The following is a 13193-nucleotide window of genomic DNA, read 5'->3' on the forward strand; positions in this document are numbered from 1 at the left end:
TATAAAGCTACGATGCCTTTGGGAAACCGCGGCTTTATTTAATAAAAGTGGATAATACCATCACACGCAAAAATAATAACAATAGGCCTACTACTACTAATGATAATAATAACATTATTATCATGATTATTATCATTATTATTAATAATAATACTTAATAATAATAATAATAATAATAAAGGACAATCTCTTACTCACGATTTTACCAGTCTGTCAGTTGTTGTTGTTTTTTTTAATTTTTGTTTTGTTTTTTCCATTATAGAATACATTTTGTCAATGATCTGTCAAAATCTAAACGAAAAACCAGCATAAACCTGCATATCCCCAACTTCCAATAAAGACATGAAACTGAACTGAAAAAGTAGCCCTACACACAGAATAGTTCTGGTTCAGTGGTTCTTTGAAGTGGATAGTGGTGCTATCACAGAACTTTAGGACTAGGACTAGGAGGACTAGGACTCTTCCTAGTGTATCATGGTAATTTCCTTCGGCACATCTAACATGGCGTCCATACAATAAGAGCTTTTTTTATTTGTTTAGGCTACATGAGACTCAGAAAGTTAGAACGTTCATCACAACTGTCACTGGAATCTTCATCCAAATGATGCTGTTGCCATGGTAACACATCAGCTTTCAGAGTCTCATGCACAAGGAGGTTTTATATTAAAAATTCATGCACCTAATCAACATTGATTTTGTTTGTTCCCTTGCCAATAATCGTGGAAAATCACACTAGTTAACATCGTCCAGTGGTCAACATTAACAACTCTGAACTTCCTTTCTCCCTGTCGCTTTAAAAATAAAAGTCTCTAGTCTCACCCCTCAAAAGACATGCTTTATCATGCAGCCAGAATCGAAGATTTCATCTTTGGTCAGTAGATTCATTAGCTATTAACTATCCCATTGCTCGTACATAACAGTGGAAAATCTTATTCCGCTTTGTCTTCCTTCAAGATTCAAAATAAGTCTCTCATTTCATTCCCTCAGAATAGTTCATGAAATATATTATTAAATAATCATAATGATAATTGTGATAATATAGGTGGTAATATATTGGTTTCATTTATATGGCAAATGTATATGACAATATGCAAACATGAACAAACTGCATCAGCAGAGAGATGGCCGCAAGTAAAAGCTCACCGATTTTTATTTATGAATTTAAAATTCACCATAAAACAACTGCAGCAGACATTACTCAATTCTCATGAGTGGAGCTGATTGTATTACTGTGAATAGCCTATGGTATTTTTTATCTTAGACTGCTGACATTGGTGGATTCACTGCAGTGTTTGCCACCTGTGTCGACACACTTCTGCAATTTGTGACTCCAAGTGGGAGACATCAGAGCCCACATATCCTACTTGTAAGTACCACTACGAGGCTGTCGTGAAAGTTTTTTCCCAGTTGGCAGCTCATATTTACTGTACATCTGATATGAATTGAATGCGGCAACAGAGAGCAAAGCAGATTTCCACCTCCTTCATCCTTCAAAGGCCTGGAGGCTTTCCTTCTTTAAGAGGAGTCCGCTGTCCCACTACACAGAGTTCAGGATTTATATAACAGCAATGCAAGGAGAACAAAGCTGTTCTGTCCTACTCCTTATTGGGTATTTAATCATCATATATTTGGTGTTTTTTTCATTCGGCCACCCCCTGTACATTTATTCTTTGCTCCCTTGAACATCTTACGTCTTCTGTGACACAACTAAGAAATAAATAAACCCACTCACAGTAGAGAAAATTACCATAAATAGTTTTAGTAGTAATGGAAATATGTTACTGTCAAAGTACAAGAATGGGAAATGTACAGATTTTGTTTCATTTACAAATGTGTACATTACCAGTGGGCTAGAAGCCTACAAATTTCACAAGGTAGCTGTAGTACCTTGTGTAGTAGCTGTAGTACCCCGCCCACCCATAATGGCACTGCTTTAGTTCTGCAACTGATCATCTTTTCATGAGAACTTGAATCAGATTAGGATGCTGACTGCCTAGTGTTCACTGATACAGGCGATACAAATGTAGCAGACTTGTCTTGGAAAATGCAAACATTTCCTGCCTTCCTGAGCAACGTGTGCAGCAAAAATTGAACTGAATATGTACACATTTACCAGAGTTTGTAAATGTACACTTTTACAGATAATTGTGTACATTTACAATTCTCCCATATTTACTGTAACATATGTCCATCAGCCTTCCACTGCCTGTATGTCTCTGTCACACATCTTTTTGAGTGTTATGTCCTGAGACTCTGAGCCAGTCTGTTGAGCTCCTGTGAGAGAGCAGTGACAGTATCCAGAATCCTCTGCCTGTCCTTCTCCTCCAGCCGGGCCTCACATCGCTGGGCAAACTTATCTGGGTGCCACAGCGCTTGCTGCTGCCGGACCACTTTCCGAAACACTGGCACGTCCTTCCGGTCAACACCGTGCAGCATCACATCCACCATTTCCTGCACCGTGCCCCGTGGGGCCGGCCAGGGAATGTCACCGTAACTCAGCTTTGTGGCGGCTGCTGACGAGCTGCTTTGGAACGTAGCTGCACATCTCTCATCATAGTGACGCTTCTTGCCCTTGCGAGTCTCTTCCTCTTTACGCGCCGCACGAGCCAGATACTCTGCGTGTTCCCTCTGCAGCCTCTCATGCAGCTCCTTGTGGCTTTGCTCTTCCTGTTCTCTCTCTTGCTTACTCTTCCTCCTCTTCCATCCAGAAGACGATGCTGCCAGTCTTTGACTTTCAGCATTCTTCTTATCAAAATATTCTTTTCTGATACGGTCAGCCCAGTCCCCGAAGTCTTGCTCGTCGTCATCAACCGGAAGGAAATCATCAGCTGTAACACAGAGACGGCAATATTACCAGTGGATTTGGTCAAAGTAAAACTCAGTATTAAAAAGTGAGTTTGAACTTTACCATCATATACTCCAAAGGTGTCACAGAATTCATCCTCGCATTCCCCAAAGAGCTTCTCCATCCACTCTTTCTCTGGGTCGGCTGCAGGTGGGTTGCTCATGTTCGCTGCAGGCTTTAAGGGACACAAAGAAATGACATGTAAATGTGAGTCTGACACCAATGATGAACCACCATAATAGAAAATTTGTTCTGTTTATAACTATCAGTATCACATGGAATAGTATGCCTAACTAAAACACGCACTGTATGTGTATTTCCTCGGACCTATTCTCAAATGAAAATTGAGTCTAGCCTGCTTTATTTTATTTGCACACTGATAAAACGTGGAAGCAAAGTAATGACAATGACATGATAGAGAGCAATGACTCAGAGAAAAATAGGAGTGATGATTAAAGCACACAACATGGTAAATCACATACACATTATCATCCAAATTCATACAGGCTACCTCCGTATCTTTCATCCACTTCAGCAGGTCCTCAGGTGTAACTCCAGCTTTGTTGTGTGCATTCATAGCTTCTGGGCAGCTCTTTCTGAGAGGCACAACCAGGTCATCATATGCTGATGTGTAAAAAAAACAAAAGGTAAAATGGAATAAATTGGAGGCCATTAATTACCTAGTAATAACTGGAAATAACTAAGTCATATCCAAGTAAAATGTGTGATGTAATAATTAGATATAGCATTAGAATGACTGATAATTACTGAGTAATACACAAGTAAAAAAAAAAAAAAAGGTGCTTTTTACCGGGCTAGACCCGTTCTGGGGTTTTTCTTGTTCTCTGTTATTTGTATACCTATGTGAATATTAAATAGTCAGTAACGTTACTGGTATGTCTTCTAATGCTCTAACTAGTAAAGGGTTAATGGTAAAACAAAAGCAGATTGAGAATCATTTAACAACACCCTGTTTCCCTTCCCTAGCATCCCTCAGTCTCCTCACCTCTTCTGCCGTGTTTCAGCGCCCTGTTGGCCGCGATGTGTAGCGGTGTGTCCCCTTTACGGTCCTGCTGAAGAGTGTCGGCTCCGTGTTTGAGCAGCAGCCGCAGGACAGCGTCGTCGCCCAGCGAGCAGGCCAGGTGCAGCGGGCTCCTCTGCTTCCTGCCCTGGGAGAAGTTGACGTCCAGGTCCGAGTGTTTCCGCAAATACGACTTCAACTTCAACAAACTGCCCTCCTCCACGTACTTCCACACTCGCTTCTGTTTGTGAGACACCATACTGTCTGTCGGCTACAAATACACCTGACTATGACGCTAACGAGCTTTGTTTTGTTTGTTTTTTGTACGCTAACCGTGACATAACAAGAAATTCGGCGAACACTCGTATCCTGTCCTGTTGGTTTATAGTTCCGCCAGTAACGGCTCACAAACGTTCCGGGAAGTATCGTTCCGGTGTTGTCGCTAGGTGTCAGTATTGGCATTATCTTGGTAAAGCAGGCATTGGAAAAGTAAAGTTGTGTTTTATGTCACTCGTATTGACACTATGCAATACGTTTCAACAACGCACAGCAGATAGACAGGAGGCTGTGATGTGTAGCTTTTATTCCCTACTTTTCTGAATCTGACGAGCAAACAAACAGTTCTTCTTTTCATCTAATACAATTCCTGCTTACATGAACTGGGAGAGTGAACAGTTTGGCACCACAGTGGTGTTTTTCATACTTTTAGACTTCCAGTGCCATCTTTTACGTGGCTAATTGCTCAGTATTCATAATGCCTTCCTCTTCTCTGTGGGTTTCTTTGCCCTGGAAGTCTTTTCAACATGCCACCTGTCAGGAAGAGGTAATGTAAAGGGATCATCTGTGTGTGTGTGTGTGTGTGTGTGTGTGTGTGTGTGTGTGTGTGTGTGTGTGTGTGTGTGGACGTGCAGACAGTTTGAGTAGCAAGCCTCAACTGTGCAATTAAAAAGGTGTGGTTACAATTTTCAATTGGTCCATGTTGACACTTTTGCACCGCTATCCACAAAACAAAACCCACTAACATAAATAAATAAAATAAATTACAGCAAAGCATCTGTAAAGATAAGCTCCCTTATAAGCACAGAACCTCGCAAAATCATCCAAGTCCCTTTGTGCCAAATAATATTCAAAGTCCAGTTTGAGTCTTGCTCTTACCAGTTGCTTAAAACAGACAGAGAGACATGTTTCTATTGTTCTGTTCTTGTTGCTGCTTTTATTGAATGTCACTGTTTTGCTTTGGCAACAGATACTGAAGTATTTAATGCCAATAAAGCTCATTTGAATTTCAATGAGAGAGAGAGAGAGAGAGAGAGAGAGAGAGAGAGAGAGAGAGAGAGAGAGAGAGAGAGAGGAGGGAGAGAGGTGTGGCAGGCAGCAGATTGTTGTTACAGGGAGCTGCAATATCTATGACTGCAATAACAAAGCACAGTTGCAAAGCAATTTGGTATTTGGTGTGTGTATGTGTGTGTGTGTGTGTGTGTGTGTGTGTGTCACTAACAAAATTCCCCCAAATCTGCTAAGCCTTAAATTACCCAGTGCAGTTTAATCTGTTGTTAGCCTGTGGCTACAGTTTAGGCCTTCAAAATTTCATTTGTGATCTGCACCTCAGTTATTAATTGAATGAATGAAAGATCTGCCACTGCTGCCCTGGATCTTGTACTCGCTTGATCGCTCGCTTGCATGTCTGCTCGTGTATGCAGCTATCTTTACCTGTGATGCTCAAACAAGTGCAGCTGAGCCTCTGAACTGGCTCAGTCCTGGGGCTGATGACAGGGCGTCCATTTAGGCCTGTGATGAGCCCGAGGGAGGGAAGGGTGTCCTGTTTAGGGCGCACAATGGAGAGGATAGAGCAGGGAATGAAGGGACACTTTGTGATCCGCTCTGAGACTCGCATAACCGAAGATCCGGAGTCACCCAGAGCACGGGCACTTCCACTCCTGCTGCTGTCGGAAACGACGTGTCCCCACTAACGATACCCCTCTTGTGTGAATGCCTTTGAAATGTCTGCCATTTCAAAGAGAGAGAGAGAGAGAGAGAGAGAGAGAGAGAGTGAGAGAGAGAGAGAGAGAGAGACAGAGAGAGAGAGAGAGGTCAGATTCGTCACCTCAGGTGTTTGTGTCACATGTCCACTGCTAACTCTGAGTTTCTGTAGGTTCTCTTACTCATCATAGTATAACTCTTCTTTGTCACACACTCTCAGAAAGCATTATGTTTCACGTCACATGGGGAAGTATTTTGCTACACACCCAACACAAGAGAGCGACTCAAACGAGCACCCTCGTCTCCCAAGGGGTCAGGTGGAGCATGCAGCTCTTGCAGGGGGGGGGGGGGGCCGAAGCAGAAAGATGCTTCTGAAAGACAGGATATCCCCGGACAGGAACCCCTACCTCGCCCGCCCGCCCCTTGCCTTTCCTGCCTGGCCTGCTGACTCTATCCTGTCCATGAGGTCCGCCGTCCTCCCGGGATGCCGCGGGGAGGAGGAGAGTTCAAGACTGGCAGCAGGAAGCCGAGGGTCCTCCAAGACATTCCAGGGGTCATTGGGCCATCCTACCGCGGCACGCTCAGGCCAGGCTCCAGGTCCGGTCTGCTGGCCGCGCCGCGCCGCCCCCATTGTTCAGCCAGAGGTGAAACGTGAACACACTTCCTCTGTCTATTTTCTGCATGACCTGGTTTATCGGGTTCTGATTTATGACAGCTGGACATGCGCTTCTCACATCGGCCTTGCCACAGGCCTTTTTTTAAAACAAAACAATGGCAAGTGCTATTCGTCACCCATTGATATGCTGATGAAGGAGTCAAAGTGGGCTCCACACCTACCGAAACCTCTGTCAACGCCTATTCGCCTTTGCCTTTTATTCCTATTGATAGGCATCGTCCTGTGAACAAACATCCAATCTAGCAAAGAAAGTAACCTTTACGCAGTCCACATTGTGCTGTGTTTACAAAACACTTGTGGAGGATCAGAGAGAGCCAGAGAGGTTTTCTTTGGCTTTGGTATCCGTCTCTGTCCAGTCTGAACAGGTTTCTTCATTTCGTTTCTTCATATAGGACAGCTAAGTAAGGATTTCTTAGAAGGTGACATTGACCACTAAGCATGCTATTTCTCTTGTGCTGAATTTTCTTCAAAGTGAAACAGATTTATGTCGTTTGAAGTCATTTGTAAAAAACTTCTATCAGATAATGACCTTTTTGCAGTTGTTGTGTATTGCATTATGTGTTTATAGCTTATATAGCTGTTCTGTTGCAGTGTCAACAAGATACTGCTGATGATGAATTAGTAGCATGAGTTTGTTTCCTGTTATTGTTTTATGAAACTGACCTTTTTCCCATCAGTGTTTTCAGGCAATGTTGATGCTTCTCTTTGCCCAGATGAAACGACTGTTGCCTTCTTGTAGTGGAGGTGGTTAAAGATGCAAATTACCAACACAGTGTAAGAACATGTGCATCTCATGATCAAAATAATCAACACACAACACAATGTTCCTTTTAGAGTCTGACTGCAGCAGTGATCTGTCTGGATAACTGTTTTGTTTGTCATTTCTTAGACAAGAAAAATGAGACAGTTTCTACCCTGGGGATTCCCCTTGGCCAGGCTGCTTCTGACTATAGACACGCTTAATTTTCACACTCTGTTATTACAGAGGAATGAAAACATTTGCGTAATCATTTTTCAACCGTCATCTCAGACAAACAAGCAGCCCAGTGGGTCAAAGGGGGTAAATCACATTTCTCTCATAAACACTGACGCTTTCTTTCTTAGCTTTAAATAATTCTCCTTGGCACACTCAAGGTTCATACCATGAAATCCCTGTAACATGATCACATTACCTTCATAAAACTTGAAAACCCATGAACATAATCTATCCAGATTATCTTTCACAATGTTCTTTGACTTTGGCGCTGACAGGTGGAGGAGAAGGTGAAAAGTCCACAAGTCGTCTTGTGAGAATAGTTGGGTTAGTTGAAGTACCACTGCACAGTATTTTCAAATGTACTGTATGCTGTTTCACTAATGAAACCATTTTGTTGTGTATAATACTTTGTGTGAAAGTGCATCAATTGTGCCACACTGTTTGTTTCATGTACTGTTGTTGTCTACAGCTTTAAAGTTTTAAATGTACTTTCAGAAAGACTATGATTTTAAGTGAAGTCACCTACAGATACAGAAAGGAATTGGATTTTGTGAAACTCCCAGTCTGTTAAATAAACTAATACTACATTTTCAGGCTAAATTCAGAGATCTGTTTTACAAAGATTTTGTTTACATGTCTGTGTTTGTGTCTTGACCCTGATGAGATTATGGGGCTGAGACTCGGTGATGAAGGAGGCAGAGTGAATGTGCCTGCAGCTGTTGGATTCCTTAACGCTCCATGACAAGGAGTTTCAACTGTAGAGGACATCACCTGTCCAAGATTAGAGACAGGGACGAGGCTTTCCACCTCGGAGGTGTTCAGCTTTGTTGACTTTCAGAACACTGAAATAATGAGACAGAAAGGTCACAGTTATCCCTAAAGTCACACGCAGCATAGTGTAATTGTAACTGATTTAGACTAAGCCATCATCTCCCATTATTCCATGGTGATAACAGGAACAAATACTCCCACGAGAAATGAGTAACCCAGGATTAGGAGTCCAGTCCTTCTGTCTCCCTGCTGTTGCTGATTATGTCCCGTAAAAAGCTCATTACAGCCAAATTAGTTAATCATTGGAGTCTAACTTAAAGGTCAACAACCTGCTCTACGTATGGTATTTGTTTGCAAAAGACTTTTGACAATACTTAGTGGCTTAAACTGGCCACAGAGAACAGTACGCCTTCAGAGATCATGATAGACTATCTGTGGTGATAACTTGGGAATTAAAAGACACATTAGATGCATAGATGCATTTGGAAAATTGGTATTCATTTAACACAAAACAAGTTTAGGGTGAGTCTTGAAGGCAAAATGTCCAATTTAGAAACCTTTGTACTTACTGAACATGTGTGTGAGGGAACTGTAAGAGACCAAGAAACAAATGCACTGGAGGAGGGAAATAGAAGTCGAACATGCATTTCCTGCAGACATGTGCTTTGATTTTGGCCCCGTGAAACACAATGGGAGGGAGACTGCCTCCCCTCAGCAATGTACTAACAGGAAGAAGCACATTCACTGAATAGGAGTAAATACATTCCAACAAGACTTAACAAGCAATTGTACGGAAGAGGATTAGGGCCACGTGAAAAATGTATTTGATTAAAGTCAGAATTCTGAGAATAAAGTCAGAATTCTGAGTTTAAAGTCAGAATTCTCAGAATTCTGAGAATAAAGTCAGAATTCTGACATTCTCAGGATTCTGAGTTTATTCTCAGAATTCTGAGAATAAAGTCAGAATTCTGACATTCTCAGAATTCTGAGTTTATTCTCAGAATTCTGAGAATAAAGTCAAAATTCTGACATTCTCAGAATTCTGAGTTTATTCTCAGAATTCTGACTTTATTCTCAGAACTCAAATACATTTTTCACATGTGGCCCTAATCCTCTTCCGTACAATCACGAGTCACAGACTGAGACAGAGTGAGAATCCTTTTGGTTCAAAGCACCTTTTTATTACAAATCATAGACATGAACTCAAAATAATGCGTATTCACAATATGTTTACACACATTTGTCAGTAACAAATTCATTGTCATTCTTACACTCACACAAACACATACATACTCATTCCTTCACACACACACACACACACACACACACACGCATGCAAACACAGACACACACACACACACACACACACGCACTGGCAGACTGTCAAAGCAGTCACCTTTTAATTGGGCCCTCTACCCGCCTGAAAACATTTGTCAGCTGCCATCTGTCTGTCTGTCTGGGACTCCCACCCCCTTCCACCATGTCCCCGTCTCTCCTTACAACACTCTTATCAGACTCCAACACCTCTTACTGACTCACACCCCCTCCCTACGCACACACACACACACACACACACTCACACACACATAACACTGTTGGCTGTGGTGCAGATAATACAGATTGAGTTGGACAACGGGTAGTCTATTAGATATCGCACCTCAAGTGCTTACGAATGAAAACAAGAACAGCATGGGGCAAATGCATGAGCAATACACTTCACCATGATTGGATGACAGGGCTTCAGAGTTCAAAGCTCCAGACTTTACATAAAGTCTACAGGAGACCAAGAGAAACATATGGGCACGTGGTCCATTTAACATACATTCCACTCCTTCCAAAAATGTCTGCTTTGCATTTTCCTGCAGCTTGGTCCCTTGTGTTAAGTTCAGTTCAGTTTTGCTCCAAACGTCCCAGTCACTGAAAGTGAGGTTGGCTGTGGTCAGACATAAACACCACCAGCCTGACTGGTTTCTTCAGTCGCACAGAGCAGACGGGACTCGCTGTGCTTACACACCTAGTCCACAGAGTCAGAGGGAAGCAGAGGTGACCCCCCTGAAGACTGACCTGTGATCATCCACTGCTAAATGCTTCGATTTACCTGCATTGTTCAGGTGAAGACAAAACAGGGTCACTGATCACCTGTCCCCCAGCATGCCTCTGTCACACCTTTGTGGCCAGAGACTGCGCCTCTGTCTTCTGAGAGGACAGGGAGCTGGCCGGGCTGGCATGCAAGGACTTCTTCAGGTTGAGCAGGCACAGGCACTGGGATCGAAAGCGCAGGTCAAAGAAGGCGTAAAGGAACGGGTTGAGGCAGCTGTTGACGTAGGCCAGGCAGGTGGCGTAGGGGTGAGCTAGCAGGAGGAACCGCAGGAAGGCGCAGGTGGCAGGAGCCAGGTTCAGGTACGAGAGGGCATCAGCGCTCTTCAGCACATGGAAGGGCACCCAACAGGCAGCGAACACCACCACCAGAGTGGTGATGATCTTCAGCAGCCTCCGCTTGCGTTGGTCCTCCTTGCGCAGACTGTTGAAGTGGCGGGTGACCGTGCAGCCGATGAAGCCGTAACACACCATCATGGCCAGGAAGGGCAGAAGAAAGCCCAGGGCCGAGGAGGAGATGCTGAGACCGGCGACCCACAGGTTCTCCTGCTCCTTATCCGTCACCACCAGGCTGAAGTCCATGGCACAGGAGGTGCGGTTGCTGGTTAAGTCATGTTTGGTGGTGCGGAAGATGAGAGTGGGGGCGGCCAGCAGACCAGACAGCAGCCAGATAGCTGTCAGCGAGGCCCGCATGTGGCCGCGGGTGCGCAGCTGGTTGCTGGACAAAGAGTGGACAATGGCCAGGTAGCGGTCGAAACTCATGCAGGTGAGGCAGAAGACGCTGGCGTACATGTTGAGCAGGACCACGTAGCTGCTGATCTTGCAGAGGGCGACTCCAAAGGGCCAGTGGTAGCCCAATGCCGTGTAGACCGCCCACAGAGGCAGAGTGACCACAAACGTCAGGTCAGCTAACGCCAGGTTGCCTATGTAGACATCAGCGGCCCGCCGCTTGCCCTGGGCTCGCCACACAGTGAAGATGACCACCCCGTTTCCAGAGAGGCCGAGGATGAAAATAAGCATGTAGAGCACTGGAATGACGGAGTACGAAGGCTCCCACTCAGAATAGTCACACATGGTGGAGTTTTCTGTCTCCTCGTAGTCGTAGTAGTCATACGGGCTTTCACTCGGCAGCTCCATCTCCATTCTCTTCTCTCTGAGTATCCCTTGTGTGAAGAAGCAAAAAGTTTGGTACAGATAGCTCCACAGTAGATGAGAGCACTCTGAAGTCTGTTGCTACATGTGAAAACTGTCGCCCTTTATATACCTCCCAGCCCCTTGTGCCCTCCCAGGACTTCCCCCCCGCCCCCCCCCCTCCCTCTCCCCTCCTCCTCTCTGCACTGCACACGCCCACCACTCTCCCCATTCATTTGATATGTGCCAGATTGTCTAATGCAGGGTCAAGAACATTTTATAACAGGCCTAGGTGACAAGTTCAAATGAGTTGAAATACCAACAGTAATGTGTACATGTAAAGCCGCATAATTATTTGGTCATGTTGGTCATAAGTCATGTTGCAAATGATTACTTAAGGCAAAATGAAACTCAGTGTCCATAGTAACAATACTTTTAGTAACAATGCTTTTATTTTTTTTCTCCCCTGCCATACAGAAAACTTATTATTTCAAAGAATAAAAGTTAATTAAACATGTTTGGACAGCAGCCCATGAGTCAAGCCTGGGCATGTCATGCTTCATGAAGTAGACAATTATAATGTCAATTCAGAGTCGTTCTGGCACTGGAGCACTCTGCTGAAATTTGAATAGGCAACACTATTTCCATTTCAATGTCGGTTTCTTCTTGGCTGTACATGCTCAAACATGTATAAAACCACAAAATAAAGACATCTTGAGCTCAAATGAACTGCAGGGTAGATATACAAAGCCTAAACCTTTACTAGAAAGTATAGGAAATAGAGTGATACCAAACCTTGCAACACTAAGAAAAAATGCCTAGAGAAATGTCTTGCAGCCTTGGCTTAAGATATTAAATTGGAATTTGCATTCCATCACAATTTTTGAAAGACAATTTTATAAGGTAAAATTTCAGTAAAGGTCAGTCGAGATTTTGTGTTAATAATGACGTAATAATAATAACTTTATTTGTTTCGCACCTTTATAAAACTTTTACAAAGTGCTTTACATACAATAAAACCCAAAGAGACAAATAAATAAAAAAAATAATAAAAAAAATACTCTGTATTAATAATGTGTCAATGCAACAAGAATACTAATACTAATAATAACACTACTAATACTAATACTACTGCTATCATAATCATCATCATATGCTTGGGTATCAGTGCATATACAACACCCTTCAAAACAGTTTTACAGTGCACAATACACAATAAAATGGTAATAAATACAAACCAGTTAGACAATAAAAATGCCAGACATTAATTAAAAGCATGGTGGCATAAGAATTAAACAAATACAGCAATAAAATAAAAGATCTGAGATGAAGCTGTTGAAGAGACCTGGCTGAGTCTCAAAAGAAATCATGTAAATCTTAAAATCAGATTTAAAAATCAAAAGGCATCCGCAGGGCAGAGAAACTAAAATAGGGCCAATATAATGTCATGATGTGTGTTTTAGATTTTGTCATTAAACTGGCATTTCTGCATATTCAGGAGTCATGCCATGACTTGTCGATTGACACACGGGTATTACCGTAGTGAAGGAGTGATATTCAGTGGTAGAAAAGGTGCTCAAATCCCTTTCTTAAGTATCAATACTATAATGGAAAAAAAAACTTCGTTAAAAGTAAAAGTTCTGCATTCAAAAGTTTACTTAAGTAAAAGTATAGAAGTATTAGCAGTAAAATATAC

General features: G+C 42.8%; 2 protein-coding genes across 2 annotated transcripts; both read right to left on the reverse strand.

Annotated features, from left to right (window-relative positions):
• Positions 1-1187: 1187 nt before the first annotated feature.
• On the reverse strand, positions 1188-4216 carry nfkbil1 (nuclear factor of kappa light polypeptide gene enhancer in B-cells inhibitor-like 1). The gene is made up of 4 exons (XM_071913569.2): positions 3852-4216; positions 3357-3469; positions 2909-3020; positions 1188-2828 (listed from the first exon to the last, which is right to left on the reverse strand). The coding sequence occupies exons 1-4, from the start codon at positions 4123-4125 to the stop codon at positions 2239-2241; spliced, it is 1089 nt and encodes a 362-aa protein (XP_071769670.2). The 5' UTR covers positions 4126-4216; the 3' UTR covers positions 1188-2238.
• Positions 4217-9451: 5235 nt separating this feature from the next.
• On the reverse strand, positions 9452-11569 carry LOC139922915 (apelin receptor B-like). The gene has a single exon (XM_078287806.1). It carries the CDS (start codon positions 11507-11509, stop codon positions 10430-10432), a length of 1080 nt encoding a protein of 359 aa, XP_078143932.1. The 5' UTR covers positions 11510-11569; the 3' UTR covers positions 9452-10429.
• Between the last annotated feature and the right edge of the window lie 1624 nt (positions 11570-13193).

The sequence above is a fragment of the Centroberyx gerrardi genome, chromosome 2 (genome assembly GCF_048128805.1).
Source record: "Centroberyx gerrardi isolate f3 chromosome 2, fCenGer3.hap1.cur.20231027, whole genome shotgun sequence".
Classification (NCBI taxonomy): domain Eukaryota; kingdom Metazoa; phylum Chordata; class Actinopteri; order Beryciformes; family Berycidae; genus Centroberyx; species Centroberyx gerrardi.

Bases quoted from the DNA above. Each gene is read 5' to 3' on its own strand.
- nfkbil1 (XM_071913569.2), bottom strand. From the start codon at position 4,125: ATGGTGTCTCACAAACAGAAGCGAGTGTGGAAGTACGTGGAGGAGGGC. The intron at 3,470-3,851 runs GTGAGGAGACTG...TTTACACATCAG, and splicing joins GCTGAAACACGGCAGAAGAG to CATATGATGACCTGGTTGTG. The intron at 2,829-2,908 runs GTAAAGTTCAAA...TCTGTGTTACAG, and splicing joins CACCTTTGGAGTATATGATG to CTGATGATTTCCTTCCGGTT.
- LOC139922915 (XM_078287806.1), bottom strand. From the start codon at position 11,509: ATGGAGATGGAGCTGCCGAGTGAAAGCCCGTATGACTACTACGACTAC.